Source organism: Plasmodium knowlesi, assembly GCF_000006355.2.
Source record: "Plasmodium knowlesi strain H genome assembly, chromosome: 12".
NCBI classification, from domain to species: domain Eukaryota; phylum Apicomplexa; class Aconoidasida; order Haemosporida; family Plasmodiidae; genus Plasmodium; species Plasmodium knowlesi.
This window is the reverse complement of record NC_011913.2, coordinates 3,076,515-3,095,309: the sequence shown is the minus strand read 5'-3', so window position 1 is coordinate 3,095,309 and position 18,795 is coordinate 3,076,515. Positions and strand designations below refer to the sequence as shown.

General features: G+C 39.8%; 3 protein-coding genes across 3 annotated transcripts; 1 reads left to right on the top strand and 2 right to left on the bottom strand.

Moving 5' to 3' along the window:
* Window positions 1–1,452: 1,452 nt before the first annotated feature.
* On the bottom strand, window positions 1,453–2,623 carry PKNH_1271200 (conserved Plasmodium protein, unknown function; the record flags this gene model as incomplete). Its single annotated transcript, XM_002260009.1, has 2 exons — window positions 1,453–1,976; window positions 2,317–2,623. The coding sequence occupies 2 exons, from the start codon at window positions 2,621–2,623 to the stop codon at window positions 1,453–1,455; spliced, it is 831 nt and encodes a 276-aa protein (XP_002260045.1).
* Window positions 2,624–3,632: 1,009 nt separating this feature from the next.
* PKNH_1271100 (chromatin assembly factor 1 subunit B, putative) lies at window positions 3,633–5,270 on the bottom strand (the record flags this gene model as incomplete). Its single annotated transcript, XM_002260008.1, has 1 exon — window positions 3,633–5,270. The coding sequence occupies one exon, from the start codon at window positions 5,268–5,270 to the stop codon at window positions 3,633–3,635; it is 1,638 nt and encodes a 545-aa protein (XP_002260044.1).
* Window positions 5,271–8,260: 2,990 nt separating this feature from the next.
* On the top strand, window positions 8,261–11,479 carry PKNH_1271000 (AMP deaminase, putative; the record flags this gene model as incomplete). The annotated part of the gene is made up of 8 exons (XM_002260007.2): window positions 8,261–8,497; window positions 8,627–8,876; window positions 9,042–10,107; window positions 10,327–10,505; window positions 10,686–10,804; window positions 10,980–11,041; window positions 11,167–11,283; window positions 11,413–11,479. 8 exons carry the CDS (start codon window positions 8,261–8,263, stop codon window positions 11,477–11,479), a joined length of 2,097 nt encoding a protein of 698 aa, XP_002260043.2.
* Window positions 11,480–18,795: the final 7,316 nt, after the last annotated feature.

The following is an 18,795-nucleotide window of genomic DNA, read 5'->3' as shown; positions in this document are numbered from 1 at the left end:
CTCGTGACAAAAGCAAATGTACCAGGAGCAGCGTACATGTATTGGCGGTTAAGTGCGCACTTAAGCTAACGCGGCACATAATCCGCATGCGCGCGTAGCGGAAAGGGTCACTTGCAATGGACGATTAAATCAAAATGGTATAAATGTTCATTTTGACAATTTCCGCAAGTCCATCGCGAAAAAAAAGAAAAAACAGGAAAAAAAAACAAAAAACACAAAACAAAAAAAACTTCTTTATTGTATGTACGAGCGTATTTTTTTTTTTTTATTTCCCCCATTTGCCTTCTTTTCCACTTGGCTTGATATCCCCAGTTGACGCGCTAAACTTGGCGGGATTTATTTCTGCGAAGGAGGACAAAATTTGCAAGCTTGGTAGGACGTGCAGAGAGGCACGCCGAGGAGAAGAGGAAGACGACAACGATAAGGATAACGATGACAATGATGATGAAGAGGAACATTGAGCCTCTCTAGGGAGGAAGAATATATGAAGAAGTCTTGCCAAGTCAAGTCTCAACAAATGACAAAAAAAAAAAAAAAAAAAAAAAAAAAAAAAATTACCATGTTACATGTATTGTATAGTGTATGACTCGGTTTAGTTCCGCGCCAGGGGATAAGAAGGAAAAAAAAAAAAAAAAAAAAAAAAAAAAAAAAAAGCAAAGTTAATTTTAAGAAAGGCAAATCGTGTGACGAACGGATGGCTAACTGAGTACCCCTCCCCCCCGATCGAATAAAACGTGGAAAGCATCGAGCTCGCTGGGGGGGATGAGGAAACATTCTGCCACTTCCTTCTCGAAGTCTAACCCAGGTGCCATTGTGTGTGAGTTTCGGTGAGGTGACACCTCGTACGAAAGTGTAACATAGGGGTCGTGGAGTATGCACGGCCGGGTCGTCCGACCGCTCTACCGCTTTGCTACCCAGCTCTTCTGTGGATCCCCTCGATGAAGAGCCTTCATCGGGTACATGGGGACCTGATTGATTGCGTATGCTCCATTCAATTCAAAAATGGGAAAAAAAAAAAAAAAAAAAAAAAAAAATTGGAAGAAGCACTAAACTGAAATCAGCCCCTCCCACAGTCTCCAATTAATACGCACAGTCCATGAGCCTCAGGACAAGAACATCCTTCTTATTTAAGGATAAAGCAATTTTCGTGACTGAGAGGATACTTTGTCCAGTGCGCTTCAAGAAGGAGAGTTAGGGGTACTCTACGGGCACGCCTTACATTTGCGCATGGCGTTGTGATGGATCAATAATGCTACTTAACTATACTCGGGTGTTCACCGGTTCATTAGCATAGGTCTCATTGAGGATCCCCCATTCTAACAGCTTGACGATGAAACGATTTCGGATCGCAGGACCGATTCCTTCTATTCAGCGTCATAGCAAAGAGGAGAAAGAATTCCAGGGGATAAGACACACATCTGATAAGGGATTAACCTCAAGAGAACACACCACTCATTTGGATGATTCCAACACAGTGTTTGTCTTCTTAATGTTCCTTTTGCAAGCTTCAATTTCGTTGACTAGCTGAATTTTTTTATAGTCATATTCGTTGCACTCTTTGTCTGTCGGAGCGGCGCCCTCCTTGTGTGGCACTCCAATGGAGACAAGCTGATTGTACTGATCTACCTTTTCTCTGAGTTCTGTCATCAACTCGGCTTGATAAATCTTCATGCTTTCCTTAATGTTGTCTTCCTTGCAACTGGAATTCCTCATATCAGAAAAAGCTTTTTCTGCACTCTGGATTGCCTCCCTTTTTTCCTCGTCCGTTAACACAGCTGCAGAGCAACTAGGAGGGAGAACTTTACATTTGTAACCAAAGAAAAGTTCGCTAAGTTTTTTTTTTTCCAGAATACGATTTTGTTCAATCCGTGCAGGAAGATCTTTGATGCACTCGTAGTTTTTTGTGTCTTCCAGGATTTTGGCCAGGGGCTTTCTATGCGGTATGGTGTCTATTGGGTGTTCCTTCGGGGCTGGCTCTGTGGGGCGTAGTATCGAATGTGATTATCAGTTCGCGTGATGATCATTGTGGTGATGGTGATCATTGTGTTGATGGTGATCATTGTGTAGATGGTGATCATTTTGTAGATGGTTATCATTGTGTAGATGGTGATCATTGTGTAGATGGTGATCATTGTGGTGATGGTGATCATTGTGTAGATGATCATCATTGTGTAGATGATCATCATTGTGGTAATGATCATCAGTTGGTGTGATTAGTATGTAACGGGGTTAGCGGATATATTTCCCAGAGTAAGTAAAGTGGCTGCTCCTTGGAGAATTTTCCCCACACATACACACACGCGTTAAGGCACTCACTTTTAAATTCCGGATAGCTGACTTGGGGACGCCTCCTCCCCACCTCCACAGGTTCACTCATCTGTGAGTCATCCTTAGTAGCCTTCTTCTTGGTTATAAGGGCGGGGGTTATCTTGCTTTTCTCCCCATAGAGGTGGTAAAGGAGTTTCCCTGCCTTGGTACCAAGACCGAAGGATTTCCAAAAATTTGTGTGCGTGTCTGGTTTTTTATATTCCATGTTCTCTTGGTCACTCTTATCTTCTACATTTTCATGGCAACCCTCGTTTTCTCCACCGTTTCCATCTTCACTTGTGTTACTTATCATCATATGGGATGGGATTTGGTAGACGTGTATGTGCCGGAAGGTTCCTCTCTTGGAAGGTACAGACACACATGCGGGACTATTCCGTGCGTTGAGGAACTGTCATCCGAAAAAAAAAAAAAAAAAAAAAAAAAAAAGATGCATAGCAGCCGGGTGATCATTTAAGGAAATGGTCGGCTAATCAACAAGGAGTATTGTCAGAGAAAGAACACCCAAAAGAATTTTTTCTTGGGGACCTCGCCAAAACCTAGATGTAGAGACTCACGATGAGTAGAAGGATCAGTTGGCCATTCCGCGAAGAGGTTCGGAGCAGTACCAAATTGGCGACCTTCTCTCATTTTCCTATTTCAGAATTTTTGCGCTTTACGTGCGTGTCTTGAGAGAGTATCCTCTCCACTAAATGGAGCGAGATACTAGACGGATTGAAGTTTTAAGATGACCCCTTTTCCTCCAAGTTTGAAAAAAAAAAAAAAAAAAGAAAAAAAAAAAATACTACCCTAACCTTTAAAAGAAAACATTTTTATATTTTAAAATGAAGAATTTTTTTTTTTTTGTGTGTGTGGAAAGAGAAATGGAATATCGTGTCACAGCATGTATTGTCTCGGGAGGTAGGGGAGCAAGTGTCTCCCTTCACTTGTCCATTTCGCACAACATTGGGAAGTTCTCGGAGCGGCCGAGTTGCAATGCTGATATTGGCTCTGGATATTTACGTCGGCGTTTTGGCTGCCATAGACCTTGACAACGTAAAAAATAAAAAAAAAAAAAAAAAAAAAAAAAAGTAAAATAAAAAAATCCCGCAACGGTGATAATGCCCGACTGATTTGTGGGGGGAAGACGAGGATGTGGGTCTGCCTCTTCCACATGTATCTATTACCTCGTTGAAAGTAAACCCACAATTTTTCTCCAACATGTCTCCATTTATCCATGTGGAATGATTTCTTCTCCCCTTGAAGGAAGACACGCAACCCTGCCACTATGTCATCACGATGTCGCCGGAGTCCTCTATCGGTATGTGTCACTGAAACAAAAACTGCTCGTTCATGTGCCACACCTGGAGAGAGTTGTCGACGCCTACTGTAGCCACCAAGAAGGTGTTGCAGTTGGCCCAAGAAAGATCATACACACTTCCAACGTGGCCACCATGGACGAAGAGAAGCTGCTTTGGAATCTTCTTCGGATTATTATAAATATCGTCTTCCAGTTTTTGCACTTGTGAATAATTTACAGAATTTCTGGAAATGTCCCATATACATGCTGTGCCATCATCAGAGCATGATCCAAAAATACCTGACTGCATCAGGCAGAATTTAATCCTATTAATACTTTGTGTGTGATAGTCTATCTGCAGCAGAGAAGCTTTCTCGTGTCTTATATCCCAAATGGATATTAATCCGTCTGAATACCCAGAGGAAAAAGTGTATTCAGAAAAAGTATCGAAAGAAAAGGTGTTCATGGGTGCATTATGTTCTTTAAAATTGAGCTCCGCCTTGGAAAAAAATGTTTTGGCCCTTATATCATATATACTCATACAACCATTGTCATCACAAACCCCCAAAACATTCTTAAACTTGGGGTGAAAAAATATGTCGTTCAGTGATGTCTCCTCATTTTTATGTATCCACGTACACAGAGGACTCAAGGTAGGTGTATTTTCGTAAATCTTAAGATTATAATCGGCACCTTTTCCGGTTTTGTTTATTCCATACGTTCTGGGCACTTCGTTGCTCTTCGTTCCTTTGTTTATATCCCACAGGCATATACTTCCATCGGATGCACACGAGGCGAGAAGTAAGTTGCTCGTGTTTACATCATCAATTAGTTCATCGCTACTCTCTTCTTCTTTTTCTTCCTCCATTGACTCCTTCCCATTAGTTCCATCCGTTGTTTCTGTCGTATCAAGGTCAACTTCCTCCTTAAACGCAGTACTCTGTTTGCCGCAGTTATCGTAAACCCTATTAATGTTCCAACATAGACCATTGCCTTCACCATTGTGCCCCTTCAGGATCATCTGCGGGTAGCACGTGGATGTGTCTGAGGGGAATGAAGGATGCTTCGTATAGTCAAACAGTAGTATGCTTCCATTGTACGTCTGCGTAACAATAAAAAAGGAGTTGCTTGGTAGGTGAGTAGCTCTTATGACTTCCCCTGGATGAAGCAACTTGGCCTTTACTTCAAAAGAAGGGAGTGGGTGGCCCTTTTTCTTCTTTTTGTTGTTAATAAATCCTGTGTAGTTTTCAAACTGCAAGACATCTTCCTTTGTTGAATACAGTGGAGCCTTTACCTCCCCAATATACACATATTCTGAATCCTGATTCGACGTATATGTGCCGAGGAGTATTTTATTTGTGAAGTAATTCGTTTTCGCTTTGAAAGAGTTATCGATGCCTATAAATTCGACCGTCAGGGAGGGCCACTCCAGTTTGTTCCTCAACAGGGCGTTGTACAGGAATGGTGTATTTCTTCTCCAGATGATGTATCGTTCGTTGCTGATGTCCACACACGCCTCGTTAGCAGTATTTCCGCTATTCACATTGTTACTCAAACAGACGGTGTTGCCGCTGTGCGGCTCCATCAACGCAGGACTTCGCTCTTCATCTTCATATGAATCACTCAGGTCCAAGTTCCCGTTTCTTTCGCGCACAATATCCATCATTTTTCCAGAAGTTTTCTCGTCTCTTTGCGCGGTGCAGACGTTAGAAACTGACGGGCTACCTTCCTCTGTGCATGCTCAGGGGTGGTATCACTAAGCCGGACCTTAAGCCTCGCGTGCCCTTATGTGTGTGTTATATATACAAATTAAGGGCGGAGGCATCATTGGAAGCATTTCCCAATTTTATTCACCCAGGGAGAGGAGGAAGTTGTACGTAGCTCTTCACCAACCTCTAACTCACCTGTGAGCCCTGCTTCAGAGAGTGCAGTGGGTAGCCACACATGCGGACTGGAAATTTAGAAATCGTCTTGTGAGATCGAGCGTATGACGGGGTGATGATGCTGGAAATTCATTCGAAGCGCACAAAAGTGACTTTCGCTCCTTTGCCGGCTTGGCACATTTCGAAAATTTTGAGAAGCCGCTTTGTGTGCCGACCGTGTAATGCGCTTTTTAGTGTATCTCTATCTGTATCGGTATTTTTTTTTTTTTTTTTTTTTTTTTTTTTTGTCAATTTTAAAATTGGCATACGAAAGCGTTCAGGGTAATGTGCGCAGGGAAAAAAAAAAAAAAAAAAAAAAAAAAAAGGTTGTTTGGGAAGAAAATAATAAAAATAAAATACCATCTAGTACATTCTGAATTGACTTCCTACCCGAAAAATCCTATTGTCAATTTTCTTTCGGTTTGATGTGCCCCTAGTTTTATGGATCTCCTAAGTTCATTTTTACCCCTTTGAAATATCGAAAAAAGAAAAAGGGACACTTAATCCATATCCGATAGGCACTTTAGCAGTGAGAAGTAGCTAACCCGCGTAGCACTGCCATGAGTGGATGGCACTTACTAAGGTGTTTCCTTCATCCTTTGTGCCCTTTTGTCAAAGAAGGAAAGCCTTAGATGAACACCTATAGACAAAGTAAAGTGTCTCCGCCTTTGGGGGGGGAGTCATACAAACATTTAAAGAAATGCCCTCCACCATTGCGCACATTTCTACGTAGGAAGATAGACAATGGTGGATGTTCCAAAGATGTAAAGTGGATGCACCCATCTTAACCGGGTTGATCATTTTTACTAATTGGTAACTTAGATGATCATATCACGAGCAAGAAAAAAAAAAAAAAAAAAAAAAAAAAAAAGCTAGCTGTAAAATTACCAAAATTGGTACAGAAGTAAAAACAGAATTCTTATCATTGCACCTTCGTGGAGGCAATTCGCACGGTTTGTTTATACGAACTATGTTTAGATCTAACCAGGAGGTGAACTGTTAAGAAGCTCGTAAGGACAATAAAGCTTATTCACATGGCAGTTTTTCTCGCTTTGCACACATTTATGTAAAATTGCATAAGTGGGGATTTTACCTGAACGGTTCATACAATTAGCTATTTTTTTTTTTTTTTTTTTTCCTTGCACATTCACCACGTAATTATGCGTAGTGGATGTCCTCCCCGGAGTTGCCAATTAAAATAGCACAGTTCATTATTGGACACCCATCAGAAGGGCTAATTCTATCGATAGATAGAATGAACAGAGAGAAAAAATATCACGGGGTACCCCTCCCTTTGGGATGTAACTAGGGAGTTGCAATATCTGGGCACAATGCCCCATCATTAAAAAAAAAAAAAAAAAAAAAAAAGGGGAATTGAGATGTCAAGGAGGGAAGAGTCGAAGGTGAAGCATGCGAATGGTGACAATCCACATAGATAGGGATAAGTAGCTGTTACCCAACCTACTACTGCATATTCCCACGGGCCATGTATAGAACCGTGCATATGTACACTCTACAGGTGTGTTCATCCCCCATTTGGAACAATAAAAAAGGGCGCTGCATGTAGGTATACCAATTATAGATCAATTCGTTTTAGTCATCTCTTCGTGTGCTTTCCTGATGTAACGAATCTTCCAGATAGAATTGTCTCCAAATGGGAGCACTAATGTGGCAAGAAATGCGATTGAACTATTTTTTTGCGGAAACCTTTTGAGCATGTCTATAGGAGCCAAATGGGTAATTAACTTTTTGCAGAGAAGAGGGAATAACCTCCGCTCATTTGCTTGTTTCTTCCGGAAGTTAACCTCCACCTATGTTCCACTTCGATGTATACATATGGGTTTCTATGCACAATGGTTGATGTTCCCTCGTTCACCTATCCACCACTACTCCAACCTCATAGGTGCTACACATTCACGTGGTTCATATTTGCGTGACACACAGATTGACCCTGTTACAACACCGCCAAATAAATTAATCCTGCAAAGATATACGTAGAGTTAATAAGGTTGTGTTCTCTGAATTTTTTCTTTATATTTTTTTCTTAGTTTCCACATTGTCAAATTTGTAAGGTGTGAAGCATGCACATGGTCACGAAATGGGTTGATCTTGTTTTAATACAACTCGAACGCACTGCAAGGCACATTACACACCTTATTTTTTCCCACAGGTTTATCCTTTCACGGAAAAATACACATGCACCAGTTACATACCCTTAGGGGAAGCCTCAAATCGGCAACATTTCCCCAAGAAGGAAAAAAAAAAAAAAAATGCTACGGGAGTTGCTACGCGGCGAATTATTCATCGACCGGTAAGCATTGTAAATCGCAGAGAATGGTGGCTGGCCCGATTTGCTCAAATCTTGTAATGAGGGAAGTCTACATAATAAAAAAATTGTACACATAACTTATTTGCAGCAAGTCGGTCGAGAACAACGCTTTTCTTTGTGCTGAAAAGAAAAAAAAAAAAAAAAAAAAAAAAAGAACGTGTTGCTATTCATACATCTTCTCTGTGTGTACCTGTTCCAGTTTGATCCTCTGCAAGCACGTCCAATTTTTTATTCCCCTAGAAATGCATGCGTTGTCTCCTTTGCAACATCACGCCTGCAGGAACACCTCACCAATTTTTCTGTAGCCCCTTCAGTATTCATTTCCCAATTCTCCAATTGGATTTGCTTTAAAAAAAAAAAAGTAAACCACTTTTCTCATTTCACCCTTCTAACCCTTGAGCGAAAATGAAGCGACCAAATGACAACGGCAACGGCAACTTGGATGAAAATCTGCTGAAGAAAAAAAAGGGATGGGACATTCTGTACGAGACGGTGATGAATGCCTCATCTCATGCAGGAATAAAGTATGATGAAAATGCCCTCGTGAGTAAGGAGCTAACCGATTTGAACAGTTCCAGTCGCTTCATCTTCACCTTGTCGTCTACTGGGGTCATTCCACGCGAGGAAGTGGAGGTCACTAAGGTATGGCTTGAGTGGTACATCTAATGGGCAAACAGATTTACAACCTAATAGACATCAGATGGGAAGAGTTACTTTTTTTCGCAGCGTTACCGTTTCACAGTAGTGCCCCCCCCCTTTCCCTGAACGCAGAAAATCCTGAAGCTATGCAACCTTCGGGAAGAGTTTATAAAACCCTTCACAGACATAGACACAACGTTGGTAGAAAAAGGAAGCGCCTCCGAGGACGGTGAACAGAGGGAGCATGAAGACACCAAGTCGGATGAGCCAATTTACAACCCTAGCAAGGTGGTCATTTTGAACAAGTGTAACGCCTTCCTGAATTTTATCGATGGGATTTTCTTTGTTCACTGGAACCCTTCGATGGACGATGGGCCGAAGAGTATGGCCCTCGCGATGCGATGCATCAGCTTTGCAAAGATGAGCGTTGAAAGGATCATCATTACATAAGTAAACGCTGTGTCAGTTATTTTTTTTTTTTAGACCTCAGCTGATACATTTCAGCTGATACATTTCCCACGTGATGCTGAATGCTCCTCCCATTTAGGTAGAGACCAGTGCAGCGAAGAGAACAAGCTACCAGAGCACGCGAACATCAAATCGACGGAGGAGTACCTATCAGCCATCCAAGAAATAATGGAGGCCGTGCAGGACCCCGCCTGCAAAAGTTTCTGTTATCAAAGGTTGAAGTACCTGGAACAGAAATTCGATTTCCATCTTATGTTTAATGGTTCTTTAGAGTTAAGGGAAACAGCTAATATCAAGCACAGAGATTTTTACAATATCAGGAAGGTAGATGCACATGTTCATCACTCAGCCTGTATGCAGCAGAAAGTATTACTACGGTTCATCCGAGAAAAATACAAAACGGAACCTGAGACTGTAGTCTACAAGACCGAAGACGGGAGCAGAATGACCCTCAAAGATATTTTCGACCATAAATTGAAGATAACTGCATATGGAGCCACCGTAGACACACTAGCCGTTAATGCGCTCGGAAGCTGTTTCCATAGGTTCGATCTGTTCAACGATAAGTACAACCCATTTGGACAAAAGTTGCTAAGGGAAATATTTTTGAAGACGGATAACTACATCGAAGGAAGGTATCTAGCCGAAATTACAAAACAAGAAATAAAAAATTTAGAGAAATCGAAATATCAACATGTGGAGTGGCGTATATCTATATATGGACAAAACAAAAATGAATGGAAAAAGCTAGCCAAATGGGTTCTACAGAATAATCTCTCAAGTCCTTCTGTACGTTGGATTATTCAAATACCAAGGCTTTACCATATATATAAAAAAAGGAAGTTAATTAATTCTTTTGCAGATTTTTTAAGTAACATATTCGAACCTTGTTTTGAAGCAGTAAAAAATCCACAACAAAACAGAGAAATATTTACCTTCCTGCAGCAAGTGGTTGGTTGGGATAGCGTTGATGATGAATCCGCCATTTCCAAATATACCTCTAAGGGTGGAGAGCTTCCTACTCCAGATAAGTATATCAGTGAGAACAACCCTCCCTACTCCTACTACGCATATTATATGTACTCCAATATAAGAACCCTCAATGACTTTCTGGTTAGTCGACATCTGCGTCCCATGGCTTTCAGGTGAGTGTAGGAAAAAGTTCGACACCATACATACTCCTTCATATCTGCGTAGCATTTTCAGTGGGAATACACATCCCTCTATAGTGTCTTGCGCAATTTCGCAATATTTTTTTTGTTCACTTAAAGTGTACAGTTCTCCCCTTCCACAGTTCATATACATGCGATATGATATCTACTTACTCATCACACGGTGTGTCTTCCCTTCCCCCATTATGGCAGACCCCACTGCGGAGAAATCGGAAACATAAGCCACCTGGCAACCATGTTCCTACTGGCAGATAGAATAAACCACGGAATAAATTTGAGGAAATCGCCTGTTTTACTGTACCTCTACTATTTGAAGCAGATCGGGCTGGCCGTTTCGCCCCTCTCCAATAACGCCCTCTTTTTGCAAATTGGTATGCCTGCATGGATTCCTTTGCGAAAGGCTCACTCCGAATTGGGTCCGTCACGCGGAAGGGGGTTTTTCGTTTGCTGATGTATATATGCATGTATGTATAAATCAGTTCGCCTCGTCAGTGAGCTAGGAGAGGGGTGATAGTGAGACATGCCAAACTACCTTCACCCCACGCCTGCAGAAAAGAACCCGTTTAAGCGCTTCTTCAAAATTGGCCTAAACGTGTCACTCTCCACGGACGACCCTCTCATGTTCCACTTCACGGATGAGCCGCTTCTGGAGGAGTACTCCGTGTGCGCGGTAATAAACTTCAATGGGAAATACTCACCACGGATGAGAAATACTCAGCGGTGAGAAGTACACAGCGGTGAGGAGTACACATCGGTGAGGAGTACACAACGGTGAATAGTGCTCACTGCTGATGAGTCCCCCTTTACTCATTATCCCCTCACCCATTCGCACCCCCCTTTCAAAGCACATATGGAAACTCAGCACCGTGGACTTATGCGAAATAGCAAGGAATTCCGTCCTGCAGAGGTTGCAATAAATTGGCTCTGTTTTCATTTGAAGTTGTGTGTTTGTTGCAATTTCGCAGAGTGGTAAGGAAAAAAAAGAAAAATGTAACATTGTCTTCTTCCTTGTTCCATCCCTCTCCCCTTCAGCGGGTACGAACCATCCTTCAAGAAGCACTGGCTGGGTACAGACACAACTAATGGAGCGACAAATTTTCAGAACCATCCGGAGAAAACGAACATACCCAACACAAGGATGGCGTACAGGTAGTTGCAACACGAGTGCGTGGACCGCATCACTGGCCTGCACACATAAATGCATGCAATGACAGTAGCGCTCGTAAATGGATAAGTCACTCCTTTTGATGGTGGAAATTTCACGTATCACCACTCCAGGAAGAAAACCTTTGACGAAGAGAATGAAAACATTTGGAGGCTGGCGAATTACACAAGTGACGCGTGAAGGATTGCCCCGTAGGAATATTCTTCCCTTTCCTGGTACCTCTCTCCTTGTGTGCGATTGCTCAGGAGGAGTCCTTTAAACTGTCAACGAGTTAAATAGACGCAAAAGTGTTAAACTGCCCAAACGTCGATGTGCGCGACATATGGCCGAAGTGGCAGTCCCTTTTTATTCCCCTTTCGAGACAACGGGCATGTTCGCTCCGCAGAATGGCTTTCCCCCGTCTTTTTTTTTTTTTTTTTTTTTTTTTTTTTATTAACCATTCATGTGGGTTGGTCATATTTTTATGGCAGCTAGCTAAAATGCACATTTTTTTTTTTTTTTTTTTTTTAAAGCATACAAAAACAACACTTCACTGTTGCACGTGGAGGACCCAATGTATGTTCCCCCTTCAAGCGGGATGATTCCTATGACAATTCAACACGTTTGATGGTCAATCATAATAACCTTCATCCGTAGTACATGTGTGTGTTTCACACCTTGGCACATTAAAAGTCCCATTTCGGGATTAAAACCACGAACTTATCAGTTCGTGCGCGGTGTAAGAAAAGGAGGAAGAGGTAGACAGCTGTGTACAGAAGGACGATACTCTTTATTGATTTTTTTTTTATTTTTAAGTTCCTATATGTTGAACGAAACAAACAAACAAAAAAAAAAAAACAGCGGACGGATAGGACAGAAAATGTAGTCATCCTGTGTATGCCCTTTTGAGAGAACACCTTTACGACGCCGTTCTGTGCACCTTTTAAAAAAAAAACATTCTTTTGTAAATATGGCTCAAGGGGGGGGAGGGGGGAACATAAAGTAGTATCAACAAAAGTACATTTATTCCTCAGCGTGGCATGCGTAGGTTTTTTTTTTTTTTTTTTTTTTTTAATATTCCCCTGGTGTATAGTAAATAAATTTCCCCCTTTCGAGTGCACATTTTGGCCATCATAAAGGGGGTAAGGACTTGTGCCCAAGGGGGGCTGCGAACTGGGGAGTTCATAAGGGGCCATCATATTTAATCATAAGGGAAATTAAAAAGAAAAAAATTCAGTGGAATGTTATTTTAAAAAGGGGAAAAAGGTATGATGCCATTAAACATGACCAATGGAGTTTGGAACTAAGTTCACATTCCTGATGAGTAATTGTTTTAGTAGGAATGTCCCCATGTGCATGAATATGCATATATATACTCACACATTTATGTACAGGTGTATATATCATGCTTTACGCTTTTTCGAGGTTGTGTAATGGGAGTTTCATTGTGTGCCCATATAGTCCAAGGAGAAGAATGTTTTTTGCATAGGAGGAATAGCACATACGTGGGGACAAAAAAAGTCAGAACAAAATCTGTTGCTCCTTCGTGGAAGGAGTTTGTGGACCCACAGATTATCTTTTAAATTGTTCCTTTTGCCGATGATGCGGCATTCAATTGATCGCGCGCACGAAGATTGGGTAGGTTTACAAATTATGTTTATTCATCTGCTCATTGTTACAATGTTGAAGGGCGGTGACACAATTTTAAAAAATGCCATAATTGTGTATGGATCAGTCGTACATTCAGATATCCATGAGAACATAACAACAGGCACTCCTGGGCTTGTTGTTTGCATACGCGTAAGGATGATACATGCCAGGGATATGAGGTGGAGCGAGGAGTGCGCATCCATACGTCATGGAGTGTATCTCAGGGGAATGTGCAAAGTACGACTTTCAAATAACGCGCTTTCCGCTGGTGGTGACTTCACAGTATCGCGATACAAAGAATAATTGTCAACAAGGTAACCAAGCCGTCAGTGGGATAATATACTACTACTTCCCCCGTTTGAGGCAAATGGGCTAATAGTCATAAATGGATAAAAAGGGACCGTATATTTTGCAAATCCTGTACATATAAATTATATAACAGATATGTTCTATATATTATATATAAAATATGTTATATATATAATATATACAACATATACATATATATATATTTTTTTTTCCTCTACGCTGAACAGAACGACGCCCTTCCCACATTCACTCAATTTTCGTTAATTCACAAAAAGTTAAAAAAAAAAAAAAAAGGAACATGCACGAAATATGCATGACGGCAGAGCAATGCTTTTTTTTTTTAAAAAAAAAAAGAAAGAAATATGCGGGTAAAATTGACGTATGTCATGTCCCCATTTTGCATGCAGTCGAAGGGGGTTACTTAAAAAAAAAAAAAAAAAATATATATATATACATACATATATATATAGATATATATATATATATATTCCCTTCGTAGTGGCAGCGTTTATATGCATGTAAATTAAAGTGCCACCTTTGTAACGCAGAATGCACAGAGGAACTAAATGCTGCGATGTGGAAAACTGCGTTCTGTGGGAATGAAAAGGGCCCATAAAAAGGGTGCTCATTCGAGTCACATCGCCACATATCAGTACCACCACTTGTGTTGACGTGGGAGGCTGCTCCTCCGCGATTTCCGTTTACGAGCTCCGGTGCACAGATGCATAACGCAACGAGGCGGGACACTACAACACCTTGCCGCGTCGTTACGCACCAAATGGGCGCAACACAAAAGTTTAAGTGCACATATATAAGTACGCATATAAAATAGGCAGATGAAATGTTCCTGCATTTTTTTTTTTGTACATATCTCACGCGTAAGAACAATGCTTGGTGCACGGGTCACAAACACTGCGCAGTGCAAATCTGTATCAGCTTCGCTGCAGCACTTAGATCAGGTTGAGCGAGAAATTATTTATAGCGTCCCAAAAAAAATTGATCAATCCTTTAAAATAAAAATATGTTCATACGATTTGTGCTTCTTGTACAGTCTGAGTAATATATGTATATTACATGTTTAGCATATATATACATGGTTTATTTGTAAAAAAAAAAAAAAAAAAAAAAACGAGAGAAAAAAAAAAAAATAAATAAATGTAGAAAATTTATAAAAGAAACAGTTTCCATGTAGAAAAAAAAATTACTCCTGTTTTATGGAATGGAACATATCCTTCGGTGTTCCTACCGAATGTTGACATGAACCAAATGAAAATGTAACATATGCATCCTATATGGCTTTTTTATTTTATTATTATGTTTTTTTTTTTTTTTTTTTTCTGCATGATCATATGTACATACGTACATATGGTACCAATGCGCAAACTTATTTATTCATCCATTTGGCATTTACCACCGTGCGGCCCGCATGCATGCATGTGGAGACTTGCATAAGCGGTTCGTACAATACAAATACTAGTTCATGCGTATGAGGGGGTATATATACATCTCTATCTCTCTCCCCCACTTTAACGTGTAACCTTCTCACTACTATCATGCAACTATCGTGAAATTCTATCTTCACGCGAGCCGCCACACTCTGCTCCCCCTATTTTTCAGGGCAGTCGTTTTCACTCACCTGATCGAGTACTCCCCTACATATGTCATTCACACTTGCATCGTTGTCATGACCACGTGGCTACATCACGGACACGCTTTTGTCACCCCTGTGACGTTCGCACAATGATTGTCTGCTTGCCTTGTGGCAACGTATGCACATACGTATATACATTATGCACTCTCGTCTATGCTCCTGATGCACTCCATGATAATTACAGACGCAGCTGAATAAGTCGAACAAGAACATTTGGCGACTCGTGCACGATCGGACACGGAGTCCTATGCACATGAACTGAACACATGTGGTGCGATGCGAAAACGCCAAAGCGGGTAAAGAGTTGCACTTCGCCGTGAACGTGTTACATAGCGCAACTGCCTTACAAATTACATGTCATTTTTAGTTCACATTTTGTGCGTGCAGTCATGCGTGCATAAGACGGGCGTTAGCTTTTCATAACTTATTTATTTGATTATTATTATTGACCCCCCCCTCCTTTTTTTTTTTTTAATCTTCTTTTTTCTTTTTTTCTTTTTTTCTTTTTTTCTTTCTTTTTTTTTTTGCATGTCAAGCAGACTCTGACAGGGCACTGTTCGATTTTCGTCGAAATGCATGGTTGTCATTGCACACAAGAAAGAGCTTTTTTTTTTTTTTTTATTTTAATTTATGTTAATTTTATTTACACTTACCCATTTTTATTCCTTTTTATGGGTACACTTTCTCAGCTTTTTTTTTTTTTTTTTTTTTTCCACCACGCGATAAGTATTGCCTATTTTTAAAACCTTTTTTCATGCTGCATACATTATTACTTCCCTTCCCTGTATTGCCCTAAGCTGTATAATTATATATGTTTCTCGCAAGGCCGGTCTTCTTAACTTTATCAACCTTTTTTTATTCTTTTAATATCACATTTTGCCATCGCGCGTACACGTATATGCATATATTTGTTCCATTTTGTTTTTTCTTTAGTGCAATATGTAAAGAGCGTATTGTATTTTTATTATTGCTGTGTTCGCTTTTTTTTTTTCCTTCTTTTTCCTTTTGCCTCTGCATGAGATTAAGAATAAATTATCCTTAGCATCCCCTGCTTGATCTATTTTCACGCAACCAGATGCCGCGCGTGCATATATGCATACATGCGCTCATTGCATAATATACCGCGTGCTACACCCCCATTGTGCAAGCACGAGTGGACATACGCGCTCGGTATTGCTTTTAATTGTTGCACCTTGAGTAGCCTCTTAATCTGCTTTTCGGTTCTTTTCATTTCGCATCCTTTCGTTTTGAGCTTCTTTCTTTTTGAGCCTCTTCATTTTACGTCTCTTTTAATTTTACGTCTCTTAATTTTACGTCTCTTAATTTTACGTCTCTTAATTTTACGTCTCTTAATTTTACGTCTCTTAATTTTACGTCTCTTAATTTTACGTCTCTTAATTTTACGTCTCTTAATTTTACGTCTCTTAATTTTACGCCCTTTTCATTTTACGCCCTTTTCATTTTACGCCCCTTTTCATTTTACGCCCCTTTTCATTTTACGCCCCTTTTTATTTTACCCCCCTTTTTATTTTACGCCCCTTTTCATTTTACGCCCCTTTTCATTTTACGCCCCTTTTCATTTTACGCCCCTTTTCATTTTACGCCCCTTTTCATTTTACGCCCCTTTTCATTTTACGCCCCTTTTCATTTTACGCCCCTTTTTATTTTACGCCCCATTTCATTTCGGATCGTCTCGTTCTGTATTAACGTATTTTATTGCGTATATATATTGTTCTTTTTTTTTTTCTTTTTCTTTTTCGCAAAGAACAAAAAGTAAAAGAAGGAACCAAGTAATAAAACAAATTGTATTTTTTTTTTTTTTTTCATTTTCATTTGTCATGACGATTCTTTTTTTTTTCATGCTTTTTTCCCTCAATCTTTTAAAAGTATATTAATTATATACATCGCATTTTATTACTTAGGTTTATATTCATATCTCTAACCTCTTAAATTTTTTTTTTTTAAAGTTACATTTTAGAGAATTTGTCCAATTCTTTATTTTTCTGATTATTTATTATTTTATTATTTTATTATTTTTATTATTTTTATTCTTTTTTTCTTTTTTTTTTCTTATTTTTTCTTATTTTTTCTTTTTTTTCCTTTTTCGAGGTATATTTTATTTTTCCCTTTATTAGCTAAGCAGCTAGCTTTTTTTTTTTTTTTTTTTTTTTTTTTTTGCATATCCTTGTTCATACGATTTATTCTGATTTTATTGTTCATTCTGTCAAATGTTGGCTTGTTTGCGTTGATTCGCCTATTACCTGCGCATCCTGTGTTCATTGTCCATATTGATTACCCCCACATTGTACACGGTGGTGCGCTAGTAATAGTTCGTGCTTGCATCGGGCGAGCTTCCACTTTGTGAGTGCTTCACTCTCCCCTTTTTCGTGCCCCGCGCAGAACTGAGGAGGCAGAACAACTCCATGTGAAAGCACAAAGAGGAGGAAATCTTTTTTTTTTTTTTTCTTTTTCTTTTTTCCTTTTTTTCTTTTTTTCTTCTTTTTTTTTTTTTTTTTTGCCAGCCTTTTTAGTACGACTGATTTATAGGCAGTGGCATATAATCAAGAGAATTCTTATACGCGTACTTCCGCGCACAATATTTTTAACACCTACAAGTGCACTGCATGCTTTGCATATGCATGTAGTTGTCGTGATGTTTGCGCCCGGTGCGCACCTATGCAAGGTTGCATTCGTGTGTTCGTTCCTCACTTTTTAGTTATTTTTAATTGTGATGACTTGATTAAAGGAAACGCAACTCTTTTAAACATTGTGCCCCACATATATCCTTCGACTCTTTCGCGCACCATCATCTTCATACATATATTGTGTATACATATATATATATGTGTGAAGGCACATTTTTTCCGCATTTATTTGCTCCACTTTTTTAGTTACATTTAGGTTTTTTTTTTTTTTTTTTTTGAATATCCCATTTGGTACCACTTTGCAGCTTACCAGGTGAAAGCACCAGCGTTCTCCCCCCTACGATGGGATAAATACTGGATCGCTTCGCCCCCTTTTTAGCTGCATCGAGTTTGCGCTCCAGCGTGTCCATACCTGTTTGTGTGATTATAGTTGTTTGCGTGACTATACCTGTTTGCTTGACTATACCTGTTTGCGTGACTATACCTGTTTGCTTGACTATACCTGTTTGCGTGACTATACCTGTTTGCGTGACTATACCTGTTTGCTTGACTATACCTGTTTGCTTGACTATACCTGTTTGCTTGACTATACCTGTTTGCGTGACTATACCATTTTGCTTGACTATACCATTTTGCTTGACTATACCATTTTGCTTGACTATACCATTTTGCTTGACTATACCATTTTGCTTGACTATACCATTTTGCTTGACTATACCATTTTGCTTGACTATACCATTTTGCTTGACTATACCATTTTGCTTGACTATACCATTTTGCTTGACTATACCAGTTTGCTTGACTATACCTGTTTACGTGACTATACCAGTTTGCTTGACTATACCAGTTTGTGTGCATGTGTGCAAATCTTCACATGTATTGAACCCCTTGCCCGCGTCGAAGAAAGGGAGAGGAGGTAATTCACACAGATTATATTAGATTGTATTAGATTGTATTAGATTATATTAGATTATATTAGATTATATTATATTAGACCATATTACATAGCTTTACTTAGCCCCCGTTTGGACGGGCGAAGGGGCGCATCAAGCAAAGTAAAAGAAATAATTCTGGGAGCAACACGTGAACGTAGTGGACCGATTGCAAAGATATATACAAAGAGGCCACTCGTCGTATATACTGTTGCCGGAGGAATAACATTCGAACGAAACGGGGAAAAAAAAAAAAAAAAAAAAAAATGACACATAAATCGTATAATGCATATATGAATAAAGCTCCATTATCCAAAACTACATCCAAAG